At 49.9% G+C, this 26,390-nt stretch overlaps 2 protein-coding genes across 2 annotated transcripts in view; one reads left to right on the top strand and one right to left on the bottom strand.

Annotated features, from left to right (window-relative positions):
• Positions 1–2,183: 2,183 nt before the first annotated feature.
• LOC144144873 (uncharacterized) lies at positions 2,184–2,775 on the top strand. The gene is made up of 2 exons (XM_077676362.1): positions 2,184–2,446; positions 2,544–2,775. Exons 1-2 carry the CDS (start codon positions 2,184–2,186, stop codon positions 2,773–2,775), a joined length of 495 nt encoding a protein of 164 aa, XP_077532488.1.
• Positions 2,776–9,387: 6,612 nt separating this feature from the next.
• Positions 9,388–26,390, bottom strand: part of LOC144147427 (high affinity cationic amino acid transporter 1-like) — a 942,196-nt gene continuing 925,193 nt past the window's right edge. Inside the window, exon 7 of the mRNA XM_077679558.1 lies at positions 9,388–13,218. Within this exon, the coding sequence (XP_077535684.1) occupies positions 13,052–13,218 (167 nt within the window). The 3' untranslated portion in view covers positions 9,388–13,051. The remainder of the gene's footprint in view (positions 13,219–26,390) is intronic.

The raw sequence follows: 26,390 nt of genomic DNA, 5'->3' as shown, positions 1-26,390 counted from the left end.
AAAGATGTTCCTGATGCCGCGCAAATGTCGTCTCATAAATGACATCAGTGCAAGAGCCACCCAGGTCGTCATAACAAACCTTTGCCTTTGTACTTATTGCCAAAGCAAGATGATCTTATGTCTGACCTTATAACGTGTAGCACTGACATATTAATTGGAACTGAAACATGGCTCTGTGACGACATACCTGGCAGCTTTTGTTGTTTCACCCAGAATATAATATAACATCGGTACCTTGGTGGAAACAAAAGCGCTCAAAAAACAGGGACGTAGGAAAACGTAGACAGCACGGCGCCGTGCTATCTGCGTCTTTATTCGTCCCTGTTTTTTTGAGCGCTTTTGTTTACACCAAGATGAACACCTACCAACTAGCCCAACTTTCCGTTCTTCTACGTTAACATCGGCACTCCTGCACCGGCGGCACGGCGTTTCTCAGGGACGAATGTAGATCGTTGCCATCTGTCACACAGGCTTAGCTGAGTTTGTAGATATAGCGCATCGTTTACAAGGTGTGAATAACGCTGGAAACACGAAGCGCCTCTGAAGGCGGAAACGCCGCTACACGTGCCACCGTGGCAAGCACCTGCAGCCTGCACGGTCGACAAGGAGCCCACTGTGTGGTGTATGCACGATACGGCGTGTACTACACCACAACAGCTAAAGCTTGCCATCGCCCGTCAGAGCGGGACTATTGCTGGAAACGAATTTGCAAATGCGCGAAAGGGGGTGATAGTTCGGCGAGAGATTGATCTGGGGATCGTTGTCGGCGCAGCTTCATAAAGCAGTGACTGTATAACTGCGTCGATGTTAGCCTTTTCTGAGCAGCTGCGCCTCGGAGGGATCTATTCGCCGCGACAGCGCCGCATGCGGAAACGCTAGCGGCACGCTAGCCGTCGGTGGAAATCTTCAATTACTGTTGTTAGCGAGGTTGTTGTGTTTGGGTACACCATATCTTGCCTTCAACCGCTCGTTTCCCCTATTCTAAGACTGACGTGCCGACGCACGCATGGCCGATGGAGAGAGAGAGAGAGAGAGAAACTTTATTGCGTGTCCGGCAGAGTGAATTAGGCCGTGGGGGTCGGCCCCGATCCCGGGCGGGTCGAGCCCGTAATGGTTTGCGCCACCGCAGGTCCTTCCCGCTGTCGGGTCAGGGCTTCCTCCACCTGCCGGACGGCCTGGAGTTGTGTGTTGTAGTCTGAGGAGGTGATGGCTTCACGCACTTTTGGTGGCAATTCTCGTGCTTCAGAGTGTGTTTGTAGGTGAGTGCAATCGTTGAGGATGTGCGCTGTCGTAGCGGGGGCAGTCTTGCAGATGATGCAACGGTCGGTGTTGTATAGCGTTGGGCAGATGTATCTGGCGAGCACGGGTGTCAGGATTGAGTCCGTCTGTAGCTGGCGGTATAGCACGCCTTCGCGGCGCGTTAGTTGCGGGTGTGGGGCAGGGAGTCGCTGCCTGTTGTGGCGGTACCATCTCAGGATGTCTCCGTACGTCTCCGTACGTCTCCATTGGTACTGGTTCGCTCTCTTCGGCTCGCAGTTGGCTGTTCCGATTGCGGTCCGAGTGTTGGCTGGTGTGCGTCGCGCGGTACGTAAGTCCTCGCGCTGCGCGGTCAGCCTCCTCGTTCCGGTTACGGATCCGCCCCTCCGGGTCGAGCGGTCCCACGTGTGCAGGATACCAACTGATAAAGATCGGGTGCTGGCGGGTTTGGCCCGTCCTGTGGAGGAAGCGGGCCGTACTGGTGCTTGTTGTGTTGTTCGCAAAGCGCAGGATCGCTGTTCGTGAGTCGCTGAGTATTGTTCTACATCGAGGGTCAATCATGGACAGCAGCCCCGGCTCCCAACATGGCCGATGGAGAAGCACGGGAGCACAGCAGTTCAAGATGGCCGACCGCCGACCGGCCACGTTCGGCAGTAGTAGGCGAGGCATAGAAAGCGCGACGTACCCGCCGAGCGGAGCGTTTTAGTTTGGCGTTTTTACGCTCCGCTTAGCAGCTAAGCGGAGCGGGATCGCGACTGCGCATGCGCTGTCCGCTTAGCGGCTAAGCGGGATAGCGGAGCGAGAAGCACGGTCCGCTGAAACGCAGCCTGAGCAGACCATCCCGGCCCTTCGCTAGCGCAGCGAGTAAAGCCCGGGGCGATGCGGGCGCCCTCCCGCGCGCGTGCGACGACTTTGCTTATTCTAAGATGGCTGCCTCCAACGACACCACGCCTGCGACGAGCCCCGTGGCTTTGCGCAAACCGCGAAAGTGGTTCTGCATCGACGCGGACCTGTGCTTGCTCCGAGAAGTGGCGACTTTGAACCCATTTGAAAACCCGGACGCGTGGGGTGACGTGTTAAAAAACGTGACGCGCGCAGTGCAGCGCGAGCTGACCATTCGCAGTGTGAAAGAGCGGGTTGACTTGCTCGTCGGGTACTTCAGGCACGAGGACAGGGCCAACTTGAGGAGGTGAGTCCCCTGTACCGTTTGCGCTTTTTGCTTAATACAGTACGTCTTATAAATGACAGCGAATAGTTACGGCGCATTCTGTTGCTTTCCTCCGTAGGTCTGGTACTGAGGAGCAGTACGGTGAGCGTGAGCAGCTGCTACAGGAGATTTCGGATCTTATGAACGTGCTGAGGACGCTGCCGAGGACAGCAAACGGCACTGGGTTGCTCCGGCCTCCTCTGTCGTCGGCAGCAGCTCGACAGCGAGCGGCGCGGCAATTCCGAGACAGCGTCACGGCAGCGATAGCCCCACTGGTGGCCCCGAATGACGGACACATGATCGGCAACTGATGTGAAGTGGGCGCACACATTAACGAAGAATGGAAGCGCCCACTGTGTTTTGTATTCGTGGATGCCGCGAAGGGTTCTCACCGGCCGCATATGTACTGGTTCCGTCAGGAGTAATTGAAACAAGTATTTGTGAATATGACAGGCTTTATGACAGCCATTACCGGTTTACAGGAAGCTTCCTCTATTAGGGAGAATTCATTTAAATGCACACCAATGTAGCCAGGCAGTTTTCGGAAGAAATTCCTGTAAATTTACGTTGCCGTGGTCCAATCAGTTTTGATGGCCCCTGTACCTGTAATGTGGCGATTTGCGGTATGGAATATTTCAATATTTCAACGCCGGGAATCTTGACGCACTGCGGCGTTTTGACAACTTCGGGCAGTTGTAACGCACGCGTCAATCTTTCCACATCATCCCTCTCGAAGCGGAAGAATGTAAATGTTCAAAAGGCCTTGCTGAGAAAGTGGCTCTCGGCGCGTGCACTGAAACACTTCCAGGGTCAAGAGATCCTTTATTTCGGACCACTTCAAAGAAGTCAAGAGGAAAGGGTCCTCTAGAACACTTGTGAGCGGCATCACAATGCGTGCAAGAGCGAGAAACTTTCAGATACGAACTAGGCAAAACGCCGCGTTGGATCTCAGTCGAAAAGGATTCGAATGGATGTGGAACGCAACTTTGTTGGCTATACGCCTCGAGCGCGGCCTGTAGGGGCGCCACTGAAATCCCCCTAGCGGCCCGTTTCGAAAGCAGGCGCGGGAGTCCCCGGCCCGCTCCCCCCTGTCGCCGTTGCTTTTGGGGCTCGTTCAAGACAGCGATTTACCGTTTGTCCGCGTTCGAAATACCGAATAACGTGGAGCAGGCACTCTGTTTGCAAGCGTGGTGTGTTCACGAGAGTATAAACGCAAATGACGCGATCTTAGTGAGATCTATATGAGCGCCGGGCGTGTGTCACAGGCCGGCGTCCCGAAGCCAGCATTTCATGCAGCTGATTGCAATTCCGCTGCCCTGAAATTTAGTGGCAGTGTCTCCGTAAGCAGTGTTTCCTCCGATGGTCATGTTGCGGCCATACACACTATGCTGTAAATTGACTTGTGCACTTACAAAACCCAGCGGAGCACTCATACCTGACAGCACGCAAGTTACGCCTGATATCACATGGTAGATATATTGATCAGTACCATTGACAAGCCAATGCGGCATAAATTTCACAAACATTGTACCAAAGAAGTACGATGGATAATGCAAAATTACACTCCGGAGTCAGCACACGACGACAAATTTAATGATGGGTCGTCTTGTCCCGAGGTGAGCGCTCGCAAAGATTCTTCTGTTACATTTATCCTCCACGAGAAGCGCGAAGATGGGCTTATAGAGTAATCCGCGTCCGCGACCAAACTCTTCTTCTAAACATCGTCATGACACAGGGAGACTGCAGAATGTAGAATAAACCGAAATCAGAGACCCTTATCAGATACGACACTCTTCCAACGAGCCCGTGTGTACGAGATTTCGGCGCACGTTAAGGATCTCCAGGTGGTCAAAATTAATCCAGAGCCCTCCACTACGGCGTGCCTCATCGTCTCCGTTGCGTCGGCGCGTTAAACCCTGCAACCAATCAATCAACTCTTCCAAAGACACCTCGTATCGCTTGTGAACTGCCAACCCTGTATTCTTCAAAAAATGCGTCCGCCGAGTGATCAGCCGTTCGTTGAAGGCGAAAAACAAACGAAAAGTGAACACACAGCTTGTGTGTGTGTGGTTACTAAAACGTTCATTCGTTGATTTCGCTCCGCATTTGTAAACAATTATAGTTGAGCGTCCTCCTCCTCACCCCCCCCCCCCCCCCCCCCTCCATGTCTAGCGAAATATCAGTGCATTTCGCATCTAGTTGGTCTGGTGAATACTACCTTGCTCAAACAAACGTCTTTAGCATTTCAGAAGCTGCACTCATTTTTTTTAAATTCCCCTACGACTATTCTATTTATTCCTGATTTGCAGCTACCTTTCATTTTCCCATGGTTTCATTAACATATACCTTGGTTCTTACTATAATGCATGAGTGGGCAAATATCTGACAATGCACAGGCTTTGAGTGTACTTAACATTTTCGCGTGGCTTATATTCCCATAAAAGGCACAAGTTTTTGTCAGCTATTGGGTTATCACATCCCCGCAACATATTTTTCTACGACGTACATATTCGAAGCAAAGCCGCATTTGTTTGCGCTGAAAAACGAACCAACCTCTCACAGTGCCAATATCAGGTCTAAACGAGGCGATCACTTGTGCTGACGTGTTCGAAGGTGACAGCGGTGATATGCTGCTGCCGTCGCCGACGCCCGCAAGAGCGGCCAAGAAGCACGCAGAATCGCCTCCCCGGGTAGCTCTTGTTGGCGTTAGAGCGCTCTACCAAGACGCAGCTGTTTTTTTTTAAGTGCCCTAAACGTGCAGTTAGCTTACAGACGTCACCATAACAAGTTGTTTAGTGCGCGGAAAGGCAAAGAGAAGCGAAAGAGAACCGAAACACTGCATGACCACCTATCAGCCACGCAACGCTAATCCCGCAAACGCCGCGGAGAAGCGGCGGCAGGCGGCGCAGCGATCGCGAATCTCGAGGCGTATTGCGTGGCTATCATCAAGTCGAAAATTTATTTTTATTCATTGTAATTGACCAGTAACGCAATACGATTGCACGTGTCAATACTTATTAAACAAATAAGCTATACGTACTGGTTTTACTTCGTCAAAGTGGCGAAATGGTTTTCGGTTCAGTTTCATTACGCCAAACTTGACCAGAGGGCGCTGCTAATCCGAACGGTCAGTAGTGTTAACTCTATGGTAGGTGGCTTGCTGCGCGCGACACTTCGCTTAGGAAGCACGTTCTAAAAGTATTTTCGTGTCAATTTCCTTCATTTGAAGTTAATTCTCAGTGCGTCAACTGCAGTTCGACCATATAGTGACAGTCACCGTATTATACAGTCACCGTATGGTGACTGTATAACCGTATCAACTGTGGTATATTATCCGCAAACACCATGAGCGTGGTGGTGTATTACGCATGCGACCGAAGCATAAGCAGCGGCTTGTTTCCCCGATCAACAATGTGGACTACGACAATCGCCGAGTGAAGTTTCTAGATTTCCCTTGTTTGCAAGAAATGTATAAAGCAGGAAATCGTGAAGCGTTAACTGCTCGCAGAAGCACACGCACCCGCCGTGCCTGCCCGCACAGCCGACGGTGCGGCTCGAACCGACGCAGGTCGCGGCAGCAACAACTTGTCGCCGCTTTTTAAAATCACACAAGTCGTGGAAAAGAAGTTCCAGATTGGTGAAAGTGGATGGTAGTGTGATGAAAAATTCTGATAGGTAGTGTCATCAGAAGTGGTTTTCATAGTGATGCTCAAATATCTGCCGCGATTTGCGCCGACCGGCCGCGGAGGTCGGTCCCGGCAGCGCCGGCCCGTTCACGCACGGTGCGGCGAGCGGCCGAAGGATGGCTATACTTGCGCGCAAGAATCGGCCGAGGTCGTGCAGGTATGTTGATCGTCGATCCCTTCAACGGAAATCACCGCGGTTACACAGTTCCCAGCGCGGTGAAACGTTCTGTTAGGGACTGTCACTCGCAACCCTAACGGCGATGAAATATCTGCTGCGACGCCAAGCCTAAAGTTCCCAACATCCGATTACGCGCATCCGAAGCCGGGGGCCGAATTCTGCTGGGCGTCCGGCGCGCGCGCGTTTGGGTCCCTCTAACTTCTTGGGGACTCCCAACGCTCGGTTATCCAATTCTAAATATCCCCATGACGTGTTTCGCCTCGTACGCAGCTCGCCTTCTGTGAGAAGTCGTGAGTTTCGAAATTGATGCTTGAGAAATGCCGGCTTACTGTAAACATACAAACCACGAGGAAATTATAAATTACCACGCCGAGCACCTAATGAAAACTTAATATAGCCTTATCCGAACCCGCTCGAAGGCGTTAAAAACTCGCGTTCATATCGTTCATACATTCCGGACAAGTCGCGGAAAGTAAACATCAGCCGTGCCGAGTACAGGGTACGGCAGTAATCGTTAATCAAATCCGGGCATGACTATAAAAACATCGTAGGGGAAATAGGCACTGATTAAGCCAAACTGCAGACCATAACAATACTTTTAAGCGGCGAAGCAATCTGATCACCGTTCTCGCGTGCAATACGAGCAGTTCGCGCTAAGCGGTTCGCGCTAACTCAAGTGCTGTTGTGCCGTTCAAAATGGCGCTTGAGAATGCTGACAGCTCCCAAAAATCACTCTCGAGGCTCTCAGCGCCGTCGTCTTTGGTATCCGACCACGTCTCGGCTGGAGCTGCGGAACAAAGCTGGTTTGCACAGGACACGCACGTGAACGGCCGGGCCGTGACCATGCTGACTTTATGTCAAATTTGATGCGCAGTATCGCGCTCAAAAATGATGCGAGAAATTTCGAATGCCTCTGCAGCGGACATCTTTTCACCGGCCTGTACCTATCGAATATTGTCCGCTTTCGTTGCTGTATTCAGATTCTTCCGTTTTTTTTTTTTTCGCGAACGGTGACCATGGCTCCGAAATACGTGCCCGGAACAAAATAAACATGCACCACGCGACATTTTCCCCCACGCGCGAACCACCACTGGTAACCCCTCGAGCAGGCAGAAAGAATGCGAGCGCGATTCCGGTCATTATTGCTTTTCGCACCAAATCACTCCCTCGCGTTCGCGGGAGCAGCAAGTGTTGAAGACCATCGAAGCGACACTGCCTCCTTCTCAGGGGCGCTTTCTTTTATTTGCTATAGAACGCCCGTGGGCATAAAATAACCCATTTACAGGGCACCAGGAGGAAGGCAAGAAGGGAGCCGTGGTGGGATTCCCAGAGCCGCCGCTGGAGGTCGGGGGGTCTTCCAGGATGGAGGCCTGTGCCTCTCAGGTGTCGCTTGTTGGCTGAGTTTAGTGAAGGACACGCCCATATTAGGTGGTCCGCATCAGCTTGTTCGGCAGGAGCTGTTCAGAAGGGGCAGGTGACATCGAATGGGGCGTGGTAGCGTGGTGGCCGCGCCCGGGTCACAGCGGGGGAAAGCGCCACTCCAACGCGAAGCCTGCGCAGCAAAACTTCTTCCCAGCGAGCAAGTCTGCTGGGGAGGTCCGTTCCGTGAGGTGGGATGAGGGCACATGTGGTGCGACGTCTTTCAGTTGGAGAAAGTTTTCTGTTGGACCGGTTGTTAAGGTTGGCCGCGGCCGAGGAATAGACGTAGGCTGACAAGCCCTGTCCGCTGCGTTGTGAGTGGGGAGCGTATTCCGCCGAACCCACAACAGCCGGAGAGGGCGGGGGTACTTGTCTAGTAGTGCGTGGATGTCCCTCGAAATAGTGAAATTGTTAGATACTCGGCGTAAATCCCGTATCGCCGCCGTGGAGTCCGTATATAAAGATGCAGGATGGAACCTACTGGGGCGCACTGTAAGGACGCTGTTAATGCCTGGAGGCAATCCCGGATGGCTGTGAGTTCTGCCAGTAGAGATGGCAGGGTGCGGCGGATGGTTTGTTAGAAGCAAGTTTGAGAGGCGTCAGGGTAGACGGGACGCTGTTTGCGGCGCAGCGTTCGATATATCGAATGTGCCCGTGATACACACACACGTGTTGTAGGCGTTGTCGATACACGAGTACAACAGCTCTATACTTTTGCATGGGATTTCCAAAGGAACGTTCCGACTGTTCGATATAGACAATAATTTCATGTATCTGTGTTCGATATATCCGTGTTCGACTGTAGTATCAAGAATCCACAAAAGTGGCGCCGAATATTCCAGAACCACATTCTTGCCCAAGAGCCTGTTGCACTGCGCGGACACGCGATATAACCATCGAGAACCGCAAAAATGCTACAGCCTTGGCCAGCAGAAACTCGCGGCTGTGTTGGAAACGATGTTCCCATATTTTGCGGCTGAGACAAGTATGACGCAACAACGATGTCCTTACGCCGTACATCACACACCTTCTGTCGTCATCTCGCGCTGTTATTAAAGGGGCACTAGAGGCTCAATAGCTTTCTACAGCGGAGCGGTTACCCCGGTTCGTTGCGTCCGTGGGACTTTTTGCAAGCCGGCTCTCCCACAGTGCGGGGTCTCTGCGCACGCCGGGGCTGAGCGCACGTGGTCTCCTCTCGCGCGTTGGGCTTAGCTTAGCCGCGGCTGCAGCCCGAAATCGCTCCGAAACTCTTCGGCCACCTCCGCGGGCGCTCTCTCGCCAGGCGTCGCTCTACAAGAGTGCGAAGCTGGACGAGTCGGCAGGGATCCGTGAATGCAACAGCTCGGGGGACAGGACGCGAGCGAGAACTCCAGACGCAAAGCACGGCGCCCCTGCAGTGGCCGCCACGCAGTAACGCACTCAGTGGTTCTCGGGCTTCCGTGGGGAGGGGATTAATGCTTTGGCGGGTCACAGGAGCACACAGCATTTCGATGCGTCTAAGCCGGTGGGCACCTGCTGACACACGCCACTCCTTCTTTCTGCACTGAAGGTCATTTTCAAGGCACAAAACATGCTTCGCGCGGCACACATATTCCTAATGATTCGGTGATCATCAGACAAGAGGTATTCGCATACGCCTTTATTCTTGTGGCTGACCCGAAAGGGCATAATACTAACATCTCACGTCCACAACAAACACTCATTCAAAACACGTCAAGCTGGAGACAGAGCATAAACACAGGATAAAATGCAAGGAAGTTTTGATTTAAGCACTGTAATCTGCATTTGTGTGTGGCGGCGAACATATAACAAAGATTTCCATTTGAAGGATGCCGCACAACATTCCCAGAATGCACGACGCGGCGCGCTTAAAAGAACTCTCATACTGTTTTCGGAATGCTAGCTGACGAATGTTGGCAGCGGAATGTGATATGTTTGTTTTTTGCCGGAAGCTCTTGCTTTGCCGCTGAAAAGGTCGCCCGTAATTACGGTGTGCACGGGCTCAGACATCTTGCAGACACCAATGATAAATAACGGTGAACCTGAGGCGACCGGATTGAGACGTGATGGGCTTTTTCTCTTATTACGTGCGGCTGCTCACTTATCAACGGTCCTTGCTAAGCCGCAAGTTTAAGCCGCGTATCCAGAACAACTGTCAATGGAACACTGTCGTAGCTGAACCGTCGTCGTTCGAGTGGCGTCTTTTCCCGCAACAACACTCGCGTTCTCTGCACCGCGATCGGAACAAAGAACCACGCGCCAAGGACAGTGGTGAGCTACATTCGAGGAATTTGTGGAACGTTACTACGAACGAAGTTTTATGTAACACTTATACATTTACACATTTGGGGCCTTGCGTGAAATTGGCTTAAGGCTTAGTACAAGTCAGAGCGCAGCCTTGCTTGTGCCATGACCACGTTCCACTGCGCTCCATTTCATATGAAGCCGTGCACGAAGATTATGTGCATTTGACCCCTAAGATATGTGCACTACTGCAGGCATGCGAGAACAAGTTTGCTCTACATTTGAACTAGGCATTGTTCCCCGCAGCTCAACCTTGGCGTTGTGCTGCTTGCGTGTAAGCTCGTCTATCGAAATGGTCGTTGGACAGTTGCTTTTTCAAAATACTACTCTTGTCTCTACAAACAGGTGAACTATGATTGCGGGAAGCTATCCTTTATGGCGAAGCGCGCGTATGGGGCAGCCCCAAAAGTAGCAGTGCCCGGAGCAGAAATGATTGCGAATGCGTTGAAAATCTTAAATGCAGTGTCACAAAACTATCGTGGTCGATGGCCAGGATGAAAATTTAACGATACTTGACATTTAGTACCGTTTTCACTTTCTCACGGAACTGTGGCCACACTTATTGCGTTCCATGCTGCTGTGCAAGCTCCTTGTGTATGGGAAGCAACACTGCCGCCCTCCCATTCGCTTTGCCAAGTTCTGCAATAGCACTCTGTCAAATGGACACACGCTGCACATAGTGTGTGTACTGGTGTTTCCATTTCAAGTGGCTTTTTTTCCTCTCAGGTGGGAAAATGCGTGGGCCACACGTGTGCTGCAAGACTAGCCAAGGCGAAAGCGTGCTCATAACCATGAAACGTCACTTGCGCTCGGAAGGAGGCTCCTTGATCTCGAGCGCTGCAGGAGCACCAAGTCGTTACTCACTGCCGCATTCTGATTCTTTGCCGGTGACTTGACACGCAGTCGGGAAACGCAGTGCGAGAGACTGCACGACCATAACATAAGCAGGACGGGGAAGCGTGCGCATGTGAGATGCCACTTGCCGCCCTTTTAGCCGGCTCCGTTTCTCCCGTGTGTGGGTGATTCCCCGCGGCCCCTCGGCAGTACCCGCTTCGATGCGCACGCGAGCTGCGCCGTATTCTGCTCTCCAATGGCGATCGTGCCAATGCACGGCAAAAGGCCAATCGTCCGGCAGGACAAGCGGGAGGGCCAGTCGGCACATTTCGCGTGAAATGCGTCCAGTGCCACACAGGCATCTCCATTCACGACATGCGCTCTTAGTCCCCCTACCCCACTGTTTGTTTATTTCGCCCTGGCGCAGACGTTAGTAGCAGGGGTTATTTCTGCGATACGCCGTGCACACGCTGGCTCTGGCATTGTCGTTGTCTCTACGGTGTTCATAGCAGCGTGGATAACCTTAGTTTACCTGGCAGGCGAAGGGTAAGTCACTCGCGTGCTGAATGTACGAGTGGCAGGGTTATCCCTACCTCTAAGGAAAGACCACTGTTTCCTCTCGCTTATCCCTGTGTTACGGGCGACAGATACAAAGTTCTCACATTTGTGGACATAGTCATGCAACATGACAGGAGATCACAGCTTCTTAGTCATCACTGCGAGGCTCTGAATAGATAAAGTCTTCAGAATGTTCGGGCACAAGGAGGTAGAGAACCGAGCATGCCTGGATGGGTCCAGCAATCACACTCAGAGACCAGGAGTGCCTCGCTGAACGCATCCGAACCTGCGGTGCATATTTCGATGTTTCGTTAGGATATCGCCTGGAACCCATAACCATCAACACAAATTAATCCTGCGGGCTCTTGCATTTACACGGCTATAAACATCTGAGCGGAAGATTACAAATCTGCGTGCGGCACGAGTCTAGCAGTTGCCGAAAATAAATGCCGGTAAACACGCCCTTCCTTGCTGGTTTCCAATTTTCCTCCGCATTCAGGATTGCAATGGCGTCATCCCAGCACGAGCTGTACTAGTTAAGTCGCGGTTCCTCAACATAGACTTAATTTTCGGTTCCTGACTTTATTAATTCAGCAGCGGAAGTTGTTTGCGTGAAAAGCGTAGAGCAGGCCCAGGAAATGTTTCCGCTACGACGGACCGTCACCGGCGCTGCGAAGAACCCCGCACTTATCTGGGCACCTCCGGTGCCAGCACATTGCAGTATGAAAGTGTGAACAGGGCGCGTTGTGGCACGTCCGCATTTGCCTTCGTCTGAACTCGGCATATGCGGCGCGTTCCTTTGCGAGTGCCGAAATTAGCTGGTCACAAGGCAGAGTGTGGCTGGTCCTTCGTGACGGCTATTTCGCTTCAGCTGGCTTCTGGGCGCTGATCTGCTACGCACGAGGGCTCCGCCTGCTCGACAGGCCCGGCCGCTGCGGCCCTTCGCCGCCTCCCTCTGCCTCCCTTCAGGGAGCTCGCAAGACGGCGAAGGCAGCGGCAGAGCCGGCGTGGAGTGCGACCTGCATTATCTCGAATCACTGGCGGACTACGCACCGCTTTGCAGTCCTTTGGCGGCTTCTCGGCGCGTTCATGAACGGGGGGAATTCTGTTGAGCGGCCGTTGACTTCACGCGTGCTCGACGACGCTGCCGCAGGGGGAGCGGACACCAGGGCCTGTACGCTGGGGGGCACGATATTTAGTGCAGGCAGAGCTTCAGCACCGCGGGGAACAGCGCGCAGTAGATTGAGCAGAACGGTGCATAGTACGGCGGCTGGGGTTTGCTATGACTCCATCGATATGTAGGAACGAAATTTTAGCAAGTACCCGTGGGAGGAGATTCCTGCGGCTACAGACTTTGCGATCAAGGGCATTCCTAATGGCCTCTAAAAGTGTTCCAGGGTTTCTTTAGGCGGACATGCTTTTCTGAAAGACAAAGTGGCGGCATGCCCGAATCTAAAAGCGTCCCCGAGTCGCACGGCACATGCGGCCGTACAGCGCGGCTCGTGCTCCATTTAGCATAGACGCTTCGGTACACGATTTGGCGCGCACGCCTGGGCGGCCGGAAAGCGTCTCTGCACGGCGGTCACAGCGGCGCAGGAATGGGCGCTCTCAGAAGGTCTCCACGAGCACCTCCCTCCTCTGCTCGGCCTGCAGCGGCAGCGCGTCGTCCGAAGAGAAGTCGTCGCCCGCCACGTTCTCCAGCAGCGAGCACTCGGGGTCGTCGCCCTGCCGCTCGGAGCTGTGCCACACGCCGTACGCCATGTACACGACCACGCCTGCAGCGGAGGAGGGCAAGAGGCGCTTCAGCCGACTAGGCAGCAATGAGAGCCGATGTCGATATAGACATCGTCTGGATAAGCAGTGGCCGCTTGGCTAAGCATAACGGTTCTGGGGTCCACGTGAACATTACTGGCCCCAATCAACCACAATCCGTTTGATAATCTAGGGACACCTTGCGCGGGCAGCATTGTTATGTCTATTCGCAGCATATTTACACACGAAAGAAACACGAAAAGTAAGAGCAGGTGTGGTGCCGCTCCGACACCTGGGGCGGCACAATGATTAATCAATCGATGATTGATAGATTGATTGGTTGATCGCTTAGCGAAAAGTAATACGTTTAAAATACCTACGAGTATGCTTGAAGTGCACTTCAAATATGCTCTGTATTTGTACATGTATTTAAAGTGCATTAAAAAATTGCATTTTCTAAATTGTTAGTAAATATTGAAAATACATTATTAAAAATGCGGGGAAAATACAGTGCTTTTAAGTACCCTCCAAATAGATTAAGAATGCACTGAACCTCACGAATGTGCGCTTAAGGCATTCAGAATATATTGAAAATGTATTTCTTCCCACGAAACGACCACGGTGTAAATGCACTGTAAATATAATAAAAATACACTTACCTAACTACATTTAGAGCAGCACTGTGAGTATACCTTAAACGTATGTTGAAGCGAGGAAATATACTCCGAATATATTCGAAATATATTTCAAATGCCTTTTACGTTTGTGGAACGAACATATGGTAGAGATATACCCTCAATGCGGGAAAAATATTTCTTGAAAATACATTTTAAATGTATTAAAAAATCTTTGCCGAAATACATTTCGAGTACACTACAGGCGCTGCTTCAGTTGTTGCATTTACCCGCAAGCCCATGTTTCGATATTCCATCAAGATCAATAATGGGAGGTTGGTTCCCTACTCCAGGCATCACAAATTTCTTGGTGTAATCATCGACAGGGACATTTCCTGGAGCGCACACGTGTCTTTCCTTAAGAAGAAACTTACCACCATTGCCCAGATATTCAGATTTCTTGCTGGAAAGACGTGGGGAACATCGGTAAGAGGAATGCTGCAACTGTACTCCGCACTTTTTTTAGGCGCCTTGCGTTACAGCTTGCCAGCAATTTCCAACACTTGTACCACTAACCTGCGGGTAATACAGAGCGTCCAAGCGCAGGCTCTGCGCACGTGTCTTGGTTTGCCGCGTTGTGCATCAACAGTGGGCACCATTTGCATCGCACAGGAACACCCAATAGCAACGTGCGTGGCTACTGAAACACTACGCCTGTACATCAGGCTCCTCACGAGGCTGCCTTCTCACCATCTGGCGCAGCTTCCTCAAAGTAGACCACGATCTACTTTTTCAGCCATTATCACAGCGCACAGGGCTGAAATCCCTTCAAGGTACGCCCCTGCGGCAACACCGGCCTCCCCGTTGTGGTGCCTGGCACAACCTGAGATTCGTCTCAGTGTTCCGGGAATTCGAAAAAAAGCCGACTTGTCATCATTGGCCCTTCAACAGCTGACGCTGCTGTTACTGCATGAACGGTACAACGACCGGAAACATGTGTACACAGATGGCTCAGTAACGTCATCCAGTTCGGCGGGTGCAGTGCTTGTGCCAGCAGATTTTGCAACAACTCGATTCCGTATTGGGCATACCACGAGCTCGACAGCTACAGAACTTGCAGCCATTCGCGAGGCTCTTGATCATATCATCGGCGCTACTCCTCAAAATTGGGCGATCTTTTCGGATTCCAAGGCTGCCTTACAGAGCTTACGCGCAGCCCTGCGCTACGGCCCCCTACACCAACTGGTGACAGAGATAAGAGAAAAATTCCATCAAGCCATCACAGCCGGCCATGACGTAATTTTCCAGTGGCTTCCAGGTCACTGCGGATTCATCGGTAACGTGCTGGCGGATGAAGCTGCCCGTACAGGCCATGAGAGCGACCGCACCATTCTACTTCCGCTTTCAAGGACCGATGCCGCCAGGACGCTTCGCTCCCTTGCACGCAAGATTACCATGCAGCAATGGAACACACCGGACTTTTCGAATCCCCGTCTGTATATTCAGGATCCCCTTCTTCAGCGCCGTATTCCGTATGGGCTGTCTCGACCCCAGTCAACTGTACTTTGTAGACTGTGGTTGGGAGTGTCCTTCACGAAAGCCTACTCCTTCCTCATCGGGATGGCCAGGAGCGCCCGCTGTGACCCCTGCGGGGCGGAAGAGACTATAGAACATGTGCTGTGTCGCTGCCCCGAATACTCGTCGGAGAGGAGCGTGCTTGCCACCGCGCTGAGCCGATTGGACAATCGACCATTTACGGTGGAAACTATTTTAAGTCATCGGTCTTCACCATCGACCTCGCAGAAGGCGACGAAAGCCCTTTTACGTTTCATGAGTGAAACGAACTTGCTTGAAAGACTATAGTGCCCGAAACGGGACTAGAGTGCGCGCTTTCCCACTCCTATCTCTTCCTCTTCTCCCCCCCTTTTTATTCCCTGAGCCCCATTCCCCCAGTGCAGGGTAGCAAACCGGGCTCTACACCTGGTTGACCTCCCGGCCTTTCCTTTCGTTTTTCTTCTCTCTCTCAGTTGTTGAATCGTAAGATTCACGTAAAGCATATCTTAAGTGTCGGATAAAATACATCTCAAATGAATAAAAGTAGTGAGAATTTTTTCTCCTCGACGTTTACCTATAATAACAGAAACTGAGCGAGATAATGTCGTTTACTGCGCTGTCTAAGGCAGGCATACAAGAGAAACTCCGCGTACAAATATGTAAGCGGCGGTGTTTCAGCGCAATCGGCAAAGCAAAAACATCTTTTCCATGACTATATTTATATGTGTGAAAACACTTGAACTTTGCCAGAGGTGTTACGACAGTATGGCTATGGAGGCTTTGAAAATTTTATTTTTCTGAAAAATATTGGCCTTAGATGGACAACGCTGGCTATGCTTGCGAGGGCGAGCCGCTGGGCGCCTCTCACTGCCACTCACTACCTCCTCCTCATTTGACAGATTTAAATGGGCGCGCGCTCCGGAAGAGCGTACGCTCAGAATGGGCGGGTTGCGACTGCGCATGCGCAGTACGCTACGTAAACGCCCCGACGATGCGCGGCTACGCACGCAACGGCTGGGCGCTTGAGGGGCGCTGCGGACCTGCTGGAAGACCTGGGGCGGTATAGGTTACCGCTAAAAAGCGCAAAGGCTCATGGGTGCATTGTTTTCTCCCGCGGAGAGCCGCCACTTCCGGTTCGGGAGCTCTCCTGGCCTCCCGTGGGCCGTCGGCTTTCACACGCGTGTGTGCTTGTTGTTCATCTGTTTCCACTGGGAAAAAAAACGCTCATGCATCGGGAATTCCATAAATAACAACGATTGACCTTATCTGACAGGTAAGCACCCTGTGACAAATAAACAACACGCACACACGCGCCTGACTGCCACCGGCGCACGCAGGCGTACGGGAGGGCAGGAGAGATCTCGAACCGGAAGTGGCGGTAGCAGACGACGTACCCATGAGCCATGGCGCTTTTTACCGGTCACCTATTCTCGTAACTGTCCCTTTTGAAAACGTCCCTTTTGAGTCCCTTTCATCGTGACGTACTTCCGGTTAAGCAGTAAGCGTTGGCAGTAGGTTTGTTGCGCTTGCGTTACGTCACTTCCGGTTGTTTGCTTTTAGCCAATCAGGGCTCGTCAGAAGGGACACTTTTGAAAGGGACGCAAAAGGGACAAAACTCGAGAATACCGCCCCTGTTGCGAGACAGCTTTCAAAATGGCTGCTGCATCGACGTTGCCGGCGGGAAGAAGCGCGGTTGCAGGCGTACCGACTGAAAATGCGCCTGCTCGCGTTCATTTTTCTCTAAACAATGACTTGAGCTTGCTTAGGTATGTCCAAGCCAGCGACCCTTTTAGGGATCCCGCTCAGTGGACCAAAATCGCTGAGCGGCTCAGCAACGATACCGGAAAGCCGTTCGCGGCACGAGCGGTGCGCGAACGCTGCCAAAATCTCATGGCTCTGTACGCCGCCAACGACCGCAAGAATCTGAATGCAATGAAGACGTTTGCTTGCTGGTTAGCAGAGATGTTAATTTATTCGGCGTTTTCTACCTATATGTATACGTCGGGCACGGAGGAGGAGTAGAACGAGCGGGATCACATTCTCCAAGACCTAATTTGCCTCGCAGACAGCACCACCGTCACATTTAAGGTCAGAGCTACACCTCGGGGCCCCAGAGGCACGACAGCGACCCGAAGGGCGGCCGAAGCGGCTCGTAACAACGCTGCCGATAGCATCGTCGTCCTTTCGCCGCTGGAGGAGGACGAGAACAGCAGCTCCGGCATTGACACCGCCAGTGAGTACAAGCTGCAACCATGCCTGGGCTACTCTGACTCCTCATCTATGAGGAGTAGCTGAAATTTTGTGCATGTGATGCATATTACAGTAGAAGTCTTTAAGAAGTACTTCAAGCCAGGCGAAAATTACTAGAGGGTTGCAGCCTTTAAATCTATAAAATATTGCACCAGTAATGTTCACTCTTGTTTTTCCAGCACAGGTTAATACTCAGAAGGGTTTAAATTGTTAAATATTCCGAACTTTGCAAGCAACAACAACGAAAAGTCGGCTCCGCCACTAGACATGCGCTCTATTTTGGCTTCGCCGCACAACACGCGCTCCGTCTTTTGACTTTACCGCATCCTCTGCTGCGAGAGAAATAAGGGGGAACAAATTGCTTGGGTCAGAGGTTCCTAAAAACAAATAAATCCCGCTAAATAAATCAAAATTAAATCCGTAGTTGTCGCTTTCATTTTTTCTCACCACATGAAAGGTCTAGGAGCTCGGTAGCAACTGAGTTTTGTCAGCCCAGGCACCTCTCTTATGAACCACCAGTACTCAGCACTTCATGCTTAAGCTGAACGTAAGAACTGTAGGAGGGAAAAAAATGTCTGTTTGACATACGGTGCAGGTACGTAGTCCTGCCCAATGACTTTGAAAACAGAAGTCACGAGTTTACACGCGCCTTGAGGCTGCTTTTACAGGAAAGGTGCTCTCTCTCTATCGTGACTGCAAGTTTTGTGTGGTGCTTCAATTTGTGAAATCTTAATTTATTGTGTTCTTTTGAAATGTATTCTAAATTTTTTGCATTGCATTGTTTGTAATAATACTACACTATTATTTCACCTATCAAGGAATCCGGAAAGCGTCATTTCCTAGACGCTCTTAAACTATTTGGGGTGTAAGCATAAACCAGCCATGCCACAGGGGAAAAACACTTTAGCCCTTCTGGCAAACTTCATGCTACTTTCACTCCATATTTTTTTAATGCAAAGAGGTGGCTGCTTTCATTCTTTTTTTTAGTGTCACAGCAGAAAAGTTAAAACAAAAAAAAACACAGCTTGTATTTTTATGAACAGAAATTGCATATGCATTGTTCAATTTGGATATTAAAGGTCTGCGCAAAGCAGGTAGCAAAGCAGGGGGGCCTGTTGTGTAAGGGCTATACCTGGCAGTCGACTTTTTCATTCATATTAATTCAAAATCAAAATTAGAAACTCTGTACAGGTGCCGACTTTTTGCTAATGGTCTACGAAACTTTTAGGATGTCACAGCAAGTTTACTTAATTATACATGCTTTTGCATGGCGATATTTACAGGCAATGTTGCGGAAACACCCACAGGGCTTTCTACCGCGATGCTGCCCAGCTCGCTCGAAGAGGAGGCATCGTTTTTTAGTGCCACAAATGACCCGCCAGTAATTACGACTTTGCTCGTGGGCACTACATCAATTTATTTCACTTTTTTAGTAACACTGACTTGTCGCCAATAGCTAACCTACACGACGTTGACGAACAGATCGCGATGGCTTGAGAAGCTTTTTCCAAAAAAACATCAAAGAGAAAGGCAATTTTACGCGCTGGTTTTCTGCTGAACTGAAACGAGCTTTAGGGAGGAAAAATCGAGCGCAGAAGCGAGCTAAGAAAACGGGGCAAGAAAAGTGGCAGAGTGAGTTTCGTCAACTCAGATCTCTTCGTAAATGTCTGGTTTAGCGCAATAGCTCGCGTTACATTGCCGCTGCTGAGGCTGATGCAATCCGCAATGCCAAAGCTTTCTGGGGCCACGTCCGTCCACAAACCTCTAAAAATTCACCTGGAAACATTAACGGCCTCGATGAACAAGGAGGGAGCATATCGGACGTTGCCAATGCGTTTGCGCAACAATTCCGTTCCGCCTACGGCAAAAAAAGTGCAGCTTCCCTTCCCCCATCAACTGTCTCTAGGTTACTATAAATGCTCGGACGTGTTGGTTTCCGAAAGTCTCGTTTCTAAAGCTCTAAAACAATTAAAATCGTCATTTTCGTGCGGCCCTGACGCCCTTCGTTCTGCAGTACCGAAAGTGTTTGGTGATATTCTTCTTCCAGTTTTGACGTGCATGTTTCAAACTTCTCTTAATTTATTTAATCTTAATTTATTGTGTTCTTTTGAGATGTATTGTAAATTTTTTGCATTGCATTGGACCGACAAGAATCGTCCGTACACGCCTCTGCATACCATTGACCCTAAATGCAGCTTCAAGATGCCTCCTGGGCTCAGCAAGCGTGAGGAAGCGGTAGTGCACCGCCTTCGTCTCAACGTGGCGTACACACGGCATTTCCTCTGCAAAATTCAACAGGACATTTCACCACTCTGCCCAACATGCCATGTAACAGAAGACATCAAACATGTCATCTGTACCTGTCCAAACTTCACAGTGCCAAGGCAGACTCTCCAAACATCTCTGTGTATACCACACCACGCAGGCCTTGAATTAAGGGCAGTTATGGGCCCTTGGTCGGACCCACGCCAGGCCGTACGGGCTACCAAAGCTCTGCTGGTGTTCTTGCGTAGTACTGGCCTGGAACAAGTGCTGTGATAAGCTTAACTTCCAAACTCTGTGTATGTGCTTGAACACTCGTGTGCATTACCTCGTCATTTATTTATTTATTTATTTATTTATTTATTTATTTATTTATTTATTTATTTTTTATTTATTTATTTCAGTTCACAGACTCTCATGTTTTCGTTCCTTCATATGGCGTAGCATGCTAAGCGATATGGCTCGGCTAACCTCGCTTTTAAAATTAAATGCATTCTCTCTCTCTCTCTCTCTCTCTCTCAAACTTCTCTCAAGACTGGCCAGATCCACGCTGGTTAGAAGAATGAATGCAAGGGTTGTTCCTGTATTTAAGTCAGGTTCGAAATTGGACCCCATGAACTACTGACCGATATCTATTGTATGTGCTAATTCTAAACTTTTTGGCTCCATACTGCATAAACTACTCCCGTTCAGTATAAAAACCATATTAATACCTGAACAGCATGGTTTTTTCACGGGGCGATCGACCACTACCATCTCGTTACCTTTATGCTGCATGCTTCGGAAGCTGTGTAAGTAAGGGAGAAGTCAACTTGATGTCGTGTAATTTGATTTGAGAAAAGCTTTTGATGTCGGGTGTCATGAGCTTTTATTAAAAGAAAACTATCTCAGCTTGATATTCAACCATCTCTCATATCCCGTATATGCAATAATTTGTGATAGGTCATATTTCGTGCGAGTAAATGGGCAGTATTCTCTGTCCTAGGAATCCACCAGTGGTGTCCCTCCGGGCTCAGTTCACGGGCCACTTCTCTTCTCAATCTTTATAAATGATGTCTCAACAATATTTAGTGATTGTAATTTTCTTTTACATTCCGATGATGCAAAAGTATATCTGTTTCGAACACTGCCAGCTGTTCAGCTCTCCAGAGAGCAATCTCGTCCTCCTCGCATTCGTGCTCATGTAACAAACTCGTCATCAACACATCGAAAACTAAGTCAATGACATGAACAAGAAAAAGTGACATTTTTTTTTCTCCTGTAACATAAACGGTGAATTACCACCACGTGTGTCAGAGGCTATTGACCTAGGCGTCAATTTCAACAGTAAACTGAGCTTCTCTCCACATATCCAGGTAATTGCCCGTACAGCTCTTCGGTCGCTTGGCGTTGTGTGTCGCGTGTCGAAGGAGTTTAAGGAGCCGAATTTTCTTCTTCTCAAGCTCTACACAACTATATGTCGTCCTCAGCTTGAGTATGCATCTGTAGTCTGGAATAGGACGTGCAAATGCAAAACAAACCCTATGCTTATCGAAAGGGTCCAAATTAAAGGGACCCAGAAAAGCCTCTTGTAAATGTTACAAAAGGCCTGTATTGTCGCGTAGTACCAATATAGCGATGCAATGCCGTTGGAATTATTGATATACTTTCAGTATTAGCTGCGCGAGAAGCAATTAAGGGCCCCTCTCCCCCTTTGCCGATCGATTCCTCCTCCCTCTCTGCTTCTTTCAAAGCAGCTGGAAACACTGGGAATAGCCATGTGACCAGGGATGCCAGGTTCTCGGAGAGTAACCCGCCAAATTTTTTGTGCCGCATAGCCAAAAAGTAGCCAAATATTGATATACTGAATTAGCCCAGATAGCCAAAGGAGAAAACTTCACACACAATTCATTTGAAACGTGTATTCAGATTACTACTGCCAAAAGTTTGAAATATTTACAGAATGAGTGCAAGTTATATAACCAAACAAAAGTTTGGAGTACAAACAGCTCCAGCAGTGTACATCGCGGTGGTATTGAAATGATCCAAAAAGATGTCGGATGGTGTAAAGTCCTTACAACACTTTCAACCTCTCGTTAGTCCAAATTTTACATGTAGAATGTTCTCCAAAGTTTCTATGCACATTCGGTTCTGCAATTCGGTTTATGTTAGAGTGACTTGGCTTAACACTCGATCTACTGCAGCATTGGACACTGGCAGCGTGAGCAGTGAAATGGCTAGTTGCGACAGCAACGGAAACATTCGGGCACCCGCTCTGTTAACCAAATTAACGAGTCAAATTAACGAGCTCGACCAACATTCCTGCTGTGACTGACTCGTTTACTTTTTCTTGCGAGCCAGCCCAGTGGTGGGTCGACAAGTCTGAAACAAAGCATTTTTCAGACTTTAGGATGTAATAAAGAATAGCCAAAAAATAGCCAAATAGCCAACCACAAATTTTTCCCGCCAAATACAAAATCAAGTAGCCAAATCTGGCTATTTATAGCCCAACCTGGCATCCCTGCATGTGACATCGCGACGCTCGACTTCCGTTCTTTGCTAGCTACATTCCTGCGCCTAGGCACGCGTCAATCGCTGCGGACCCGCCTTTGCCTCGGGATCGTGCCGGAAGGAGGAAGAGCAGCCGGAAGCCAATGGCAGTGACGTTGCCGGCAGCTGACCTCACCGGCGATTGGGCGAATCAGGGGGGCGGCTCGCCGTTGCGTCAGCCGCGGTCGGCTCGCTGCGCCGTCGCGCTGATCGGCTGAGAAAGGCGATCTTCAAAAATCGTTTACAAATTATCCGTACAACGTATGGGGCTCACACTTCGCTCAAAAATCCCCGGTTATGTGTTCTACCACCTGAATGCATTTGATTGCTACCTTCACAAAACTTTTCTGGGTCCGTTTAAGCTTATGTCTCTCTTCAATTATCGTTTCGGCGATAGTAGTAATGATACACATGGATCACACCCTTCATTGACGCTATCATGCTCCAGGCGGGATAAGGCTGATATTCCCTCCCTCTTTAAAATTATTGAAGGCATACTTTCTTGTGGTGAGCTGCTAAAACATGTTCCTCTTTACGTGCCGCAAAAGTTGACCAGAAAACATGAGAGCTTTTACAATCCCAAATGTCTGCGTGTCTTGTGTCCTATGTTCCGGCTGCAATGCACGTGCAATCGGTACTCGGATTACATGGATATATTTAATGATTGCCCTGCTCTGTTTCGCAAACATGTCTGTGAGTTTGTATTGGCGTAACTGTTAACTTTAATTATTCTTTATTTGTCTTTCACCCCGGTTCACGAACTTGATTAACTTTCATTCTGCTTCAGCATAAGCCATCCTTCGTTATTTTCTTTTCATTCTCTTTTTATTGTCACGTCTTACTTCAGTAAGACATGTCTCACTGTTAGGCATTACTTGTGTGTATGTGTATGCTTTAGGTGTGTGTGTTTATGTCAAAATGTGTAGTTTTCTTCTTGTGTAACCACTACTATTAACCCTCTTATTTTCTCTTTGCGAGATATGTACATCATATTTCGTGTGTTTTTGTTTCCGTGCGCCAGCACAAAGGCCCTCGGCTGTTCCTGAGCACGCCAATAAATGATTGATTAATGGATGGATTGGTTGATTGATTTAGTATTATTCCCTCAGTCATCCCCTTTGTTAAATTTCTTTTTAGCCGTGATTTCACATTCGTCTATCTTAAGTCACCGTTATTACTTTTAATTCATTTTGTCGTCTTTCTTAATTAGCAGTGCCATCCCATCATGCCCCATCACGTCCTGGTTCGCTCTAACTGCCTGTATCCCTCTGGAGGCGTCCATGGGCGTCCGTGTAAAAAAACTGCCGGTTTAGCATGGTAACAAGCAGCCCTTTTCTCTCTACGCGAGAAAATACACAGCACAATCGCGCACAATCGTCCTCACACTCTCCATTCAGTGCGCTCATTGAACTCAAAGCTTGAACTATAAAAGCCGCTCTCGGAAATCCAACCATCGCCGCCGTCGACCAACTACCAAACCCTGCGCATAAACTCGGAGCCGCAACGCGCCATTGCACGAAGCAGTTTGACAGAATGATGACAGGACCGAGTTTCTTCCCAAGTACGACGCACACAGACAAACGATGACGCGGCCGCGCTCGCTCTGCGTGCGCTTTGAGAGCGGTGGCGCCAATAGCGCTCCCGGCGGCCAAAACACCCTCTGTAACAGCGGCGACCAAAGCACCGACAAAGAGACGCTAATCACGGCAGGGTGGCCGGTCACGCGCAGATGCGAGCTATCGCGTACCCAGTGTCCCCCGTGTAGCCAGGAATATTTGTCGGGGGTTATGAACCTTTTCATGCTTTAATCGTTCATAAGATCAGGACATGCCCTGGGCTGTGTCGCGCATGCGCAGTTACATATTCCTGTCGACTGCGCCAATTATAGGGCCGCTAGCACAGCCCACTGATAAAATGGCGGCTCCCAGGACGAGGAAGTTCAAAGGGTCTATACGCCGCATGTAAAAAAGAAAGAAAGAGATCCTGCGACTGAACAAGATTGTACTAATTTTTCGGCCTTAATAAGCGGACACCCACCAAATTTTTGCCAAAGGATTGGTGAGTGAGGATGTGGCGCTCAGAAAACTTCGGGGGGTGTTCTGACACCGACTGTCGGCTAAGCCCCTGCTTAGGTGTCAGCGACACGCACCGTACGTGAATCCTGCGGCAGGCCTCTTGAGTGCTATACAGTCAAACCCGGCTATAACGAACCCGGATAGAGCGAATTATGCTATATATCGAACAAAAATATTTCAGTTAGAGAAATACACGGGGAAAATATTCCTTATACAGTCAAACCTCGATATATCGAACACGGGTATATCGAATTATTGCTATATCGAACACTTTCGGTATCACGCGGAAAATCACATGCATTTTTAATTTTTTTATTTCGAACTGGGACGGACATGAAATGGGTATATCGAACTCCTCCACCCCAGACTGCCCAGACCGCTCGCGCTGTCTTGGCAGGCGGCGAGCTATCCCGCAGTACCCTCGAGGACCCCGACTGCTGCGCATCGGTTGCACCGAAGCAGAATTGGACGGTGCAAAAGAAGAATGCGAGCTTGAAAAAAACCTGGGGCCAGATGGAGCGCTTTGTTGGTGCTGAGCCACGAAGCATGTGCATTGATGACTTTGTTGGCGGTGACGACAGCACCGGAACGACGGCGAAGTTGACGGATGTGGAGATCCTAGCGGAGGTTACTACTGAGCGCACAAACGAAGACGCTGCCGAGGTTGTACCCGCAAGCGCTGATAGTGCCCCGCTCCCGGCTTCGACCGAGGCTTCGGCGGTTTTGGCCCCGCACCGCTACATGCAGCGCTATAGAAGGCACCGGCCTGTCGCTTGTGGAACGTTTGGACTACGTTGAGTAAAGCCCGTTTTCTTTTGAGTGCGACAAGTCGGATCCAACATGTCGAATCCGACTTGTCGGTCCGACACGCGAGTCTGTGTCGGGCGGCCGTTTTCTTTTGCATTCGGGAGCCGGACGCCGCCAGCAGTGTCGGGCCAAACACGTCACTTGAATAGAATATTGTGATTGGTTCGTCCGACCTTATAGTACTTTTTGTTTACGCTCAAACAGCTATTGTGGTAATTTGAGAAAATTTGAGTTTATTTCCCTCAGCATGGCGCATATGTTGATCTCGCTAGACTTAATCAGCCAGCAGCCGTAACGTTTATGTAGACGCAAGCGCAATGGAGAGCTTCCTATAAACCGTGCATGCCCGGCGATGCTGCAGCTTGGCTCGGGTTATGAAGCGGCGACGGCGCAAAATATATTCTTCCCGTTTTTCCGAATATCATGCGGCAAGACTGTTCTTTGAAGCATAACCGCTCTCCCAGCGATGTAACATTCGTCCACGTACGTAGCAGCGCTCTATGATTACGCAGAAACAAGCTCTCGATAGTTCAGCGCATGCATCGCATTCTGATACGGTGCGCACGGGCTGTCTATTTGCGTCGTTGCGGCAAATGTTAGCGCTTCTTTCGTCAACTGCAATGAGTGCTGGTATTTTAAATTCTGTGACGCAGGGTACAAAATTTTGGTATGGAAATATCGGCAGCATAGTTGTTACCTTAACATCATGTCCGCATCTCTTAAACACATATTTACGTACTCAGTTTGCGATTACTCGCCTGTGGAACTACGGCAGCCAGCGATCGCATTTAGTCACTCGCAAAAACCGGAATAGTTCCACCGACCGGCGCCGCGGTGTTTTCTTTTCTTAGTTTTTTTTTTAATGGCGATGCCGGCTTTGATCTTTGTGTTCTACAACGAGATTACCTTTTCTGGACGACTGTACGAAGGCTCCCATCCAGGTCAACAGTTTTACTTAGTAAATAACTTCCACAGAAAACACAGCTAGGCACATTTAAGGCTTTGCTGCATGTTTCAAGTACATTTGTTTACAGTTAATTATGCTGATTCCGACACTACAGATTTTGTTTGCAAATTAGCACAGGGTTAGAACCTGGTCCGGGG

The sequence above is a fragment of the Haemaphysalis longicornis genome, unplaced genomic scaffold (assembly GCF_048455015.1).
Source record: "Haemaphysalis longicornis isolate Haplotype H1 unplaced genomic scaffold, Haemaphysalis longicornis Haplotype H1 scaffold_7, whole genome shotgun sequence".
NCBI classification, from domain to species: Eukaryota; Metazoa; Arthropoda; class Arachnida; order Ixodida; family Ixodidae; genus Haemaphysalis; species Haemaphysalis longicornis.
This window is presented reverse-complemented; position numbering and strand designations above follow the sequence as displayed.

Coding starts and splice junctions, on each gene's coding strand:
- LOC144144873 (XM_077676362.1), top strand. CDS start 2,184: ATGGCTGCCTCCAACGACACCACGCCTGCGACGAGCCCCGTGGCTTTG. Junction 2,447..2,543: donor GACAGGGCCAACTTGAGGAG/GTGAGTCCCCTG, acceptor TTTCCTCCGTAG/GTCTGGTACTGAGGAGCAGT.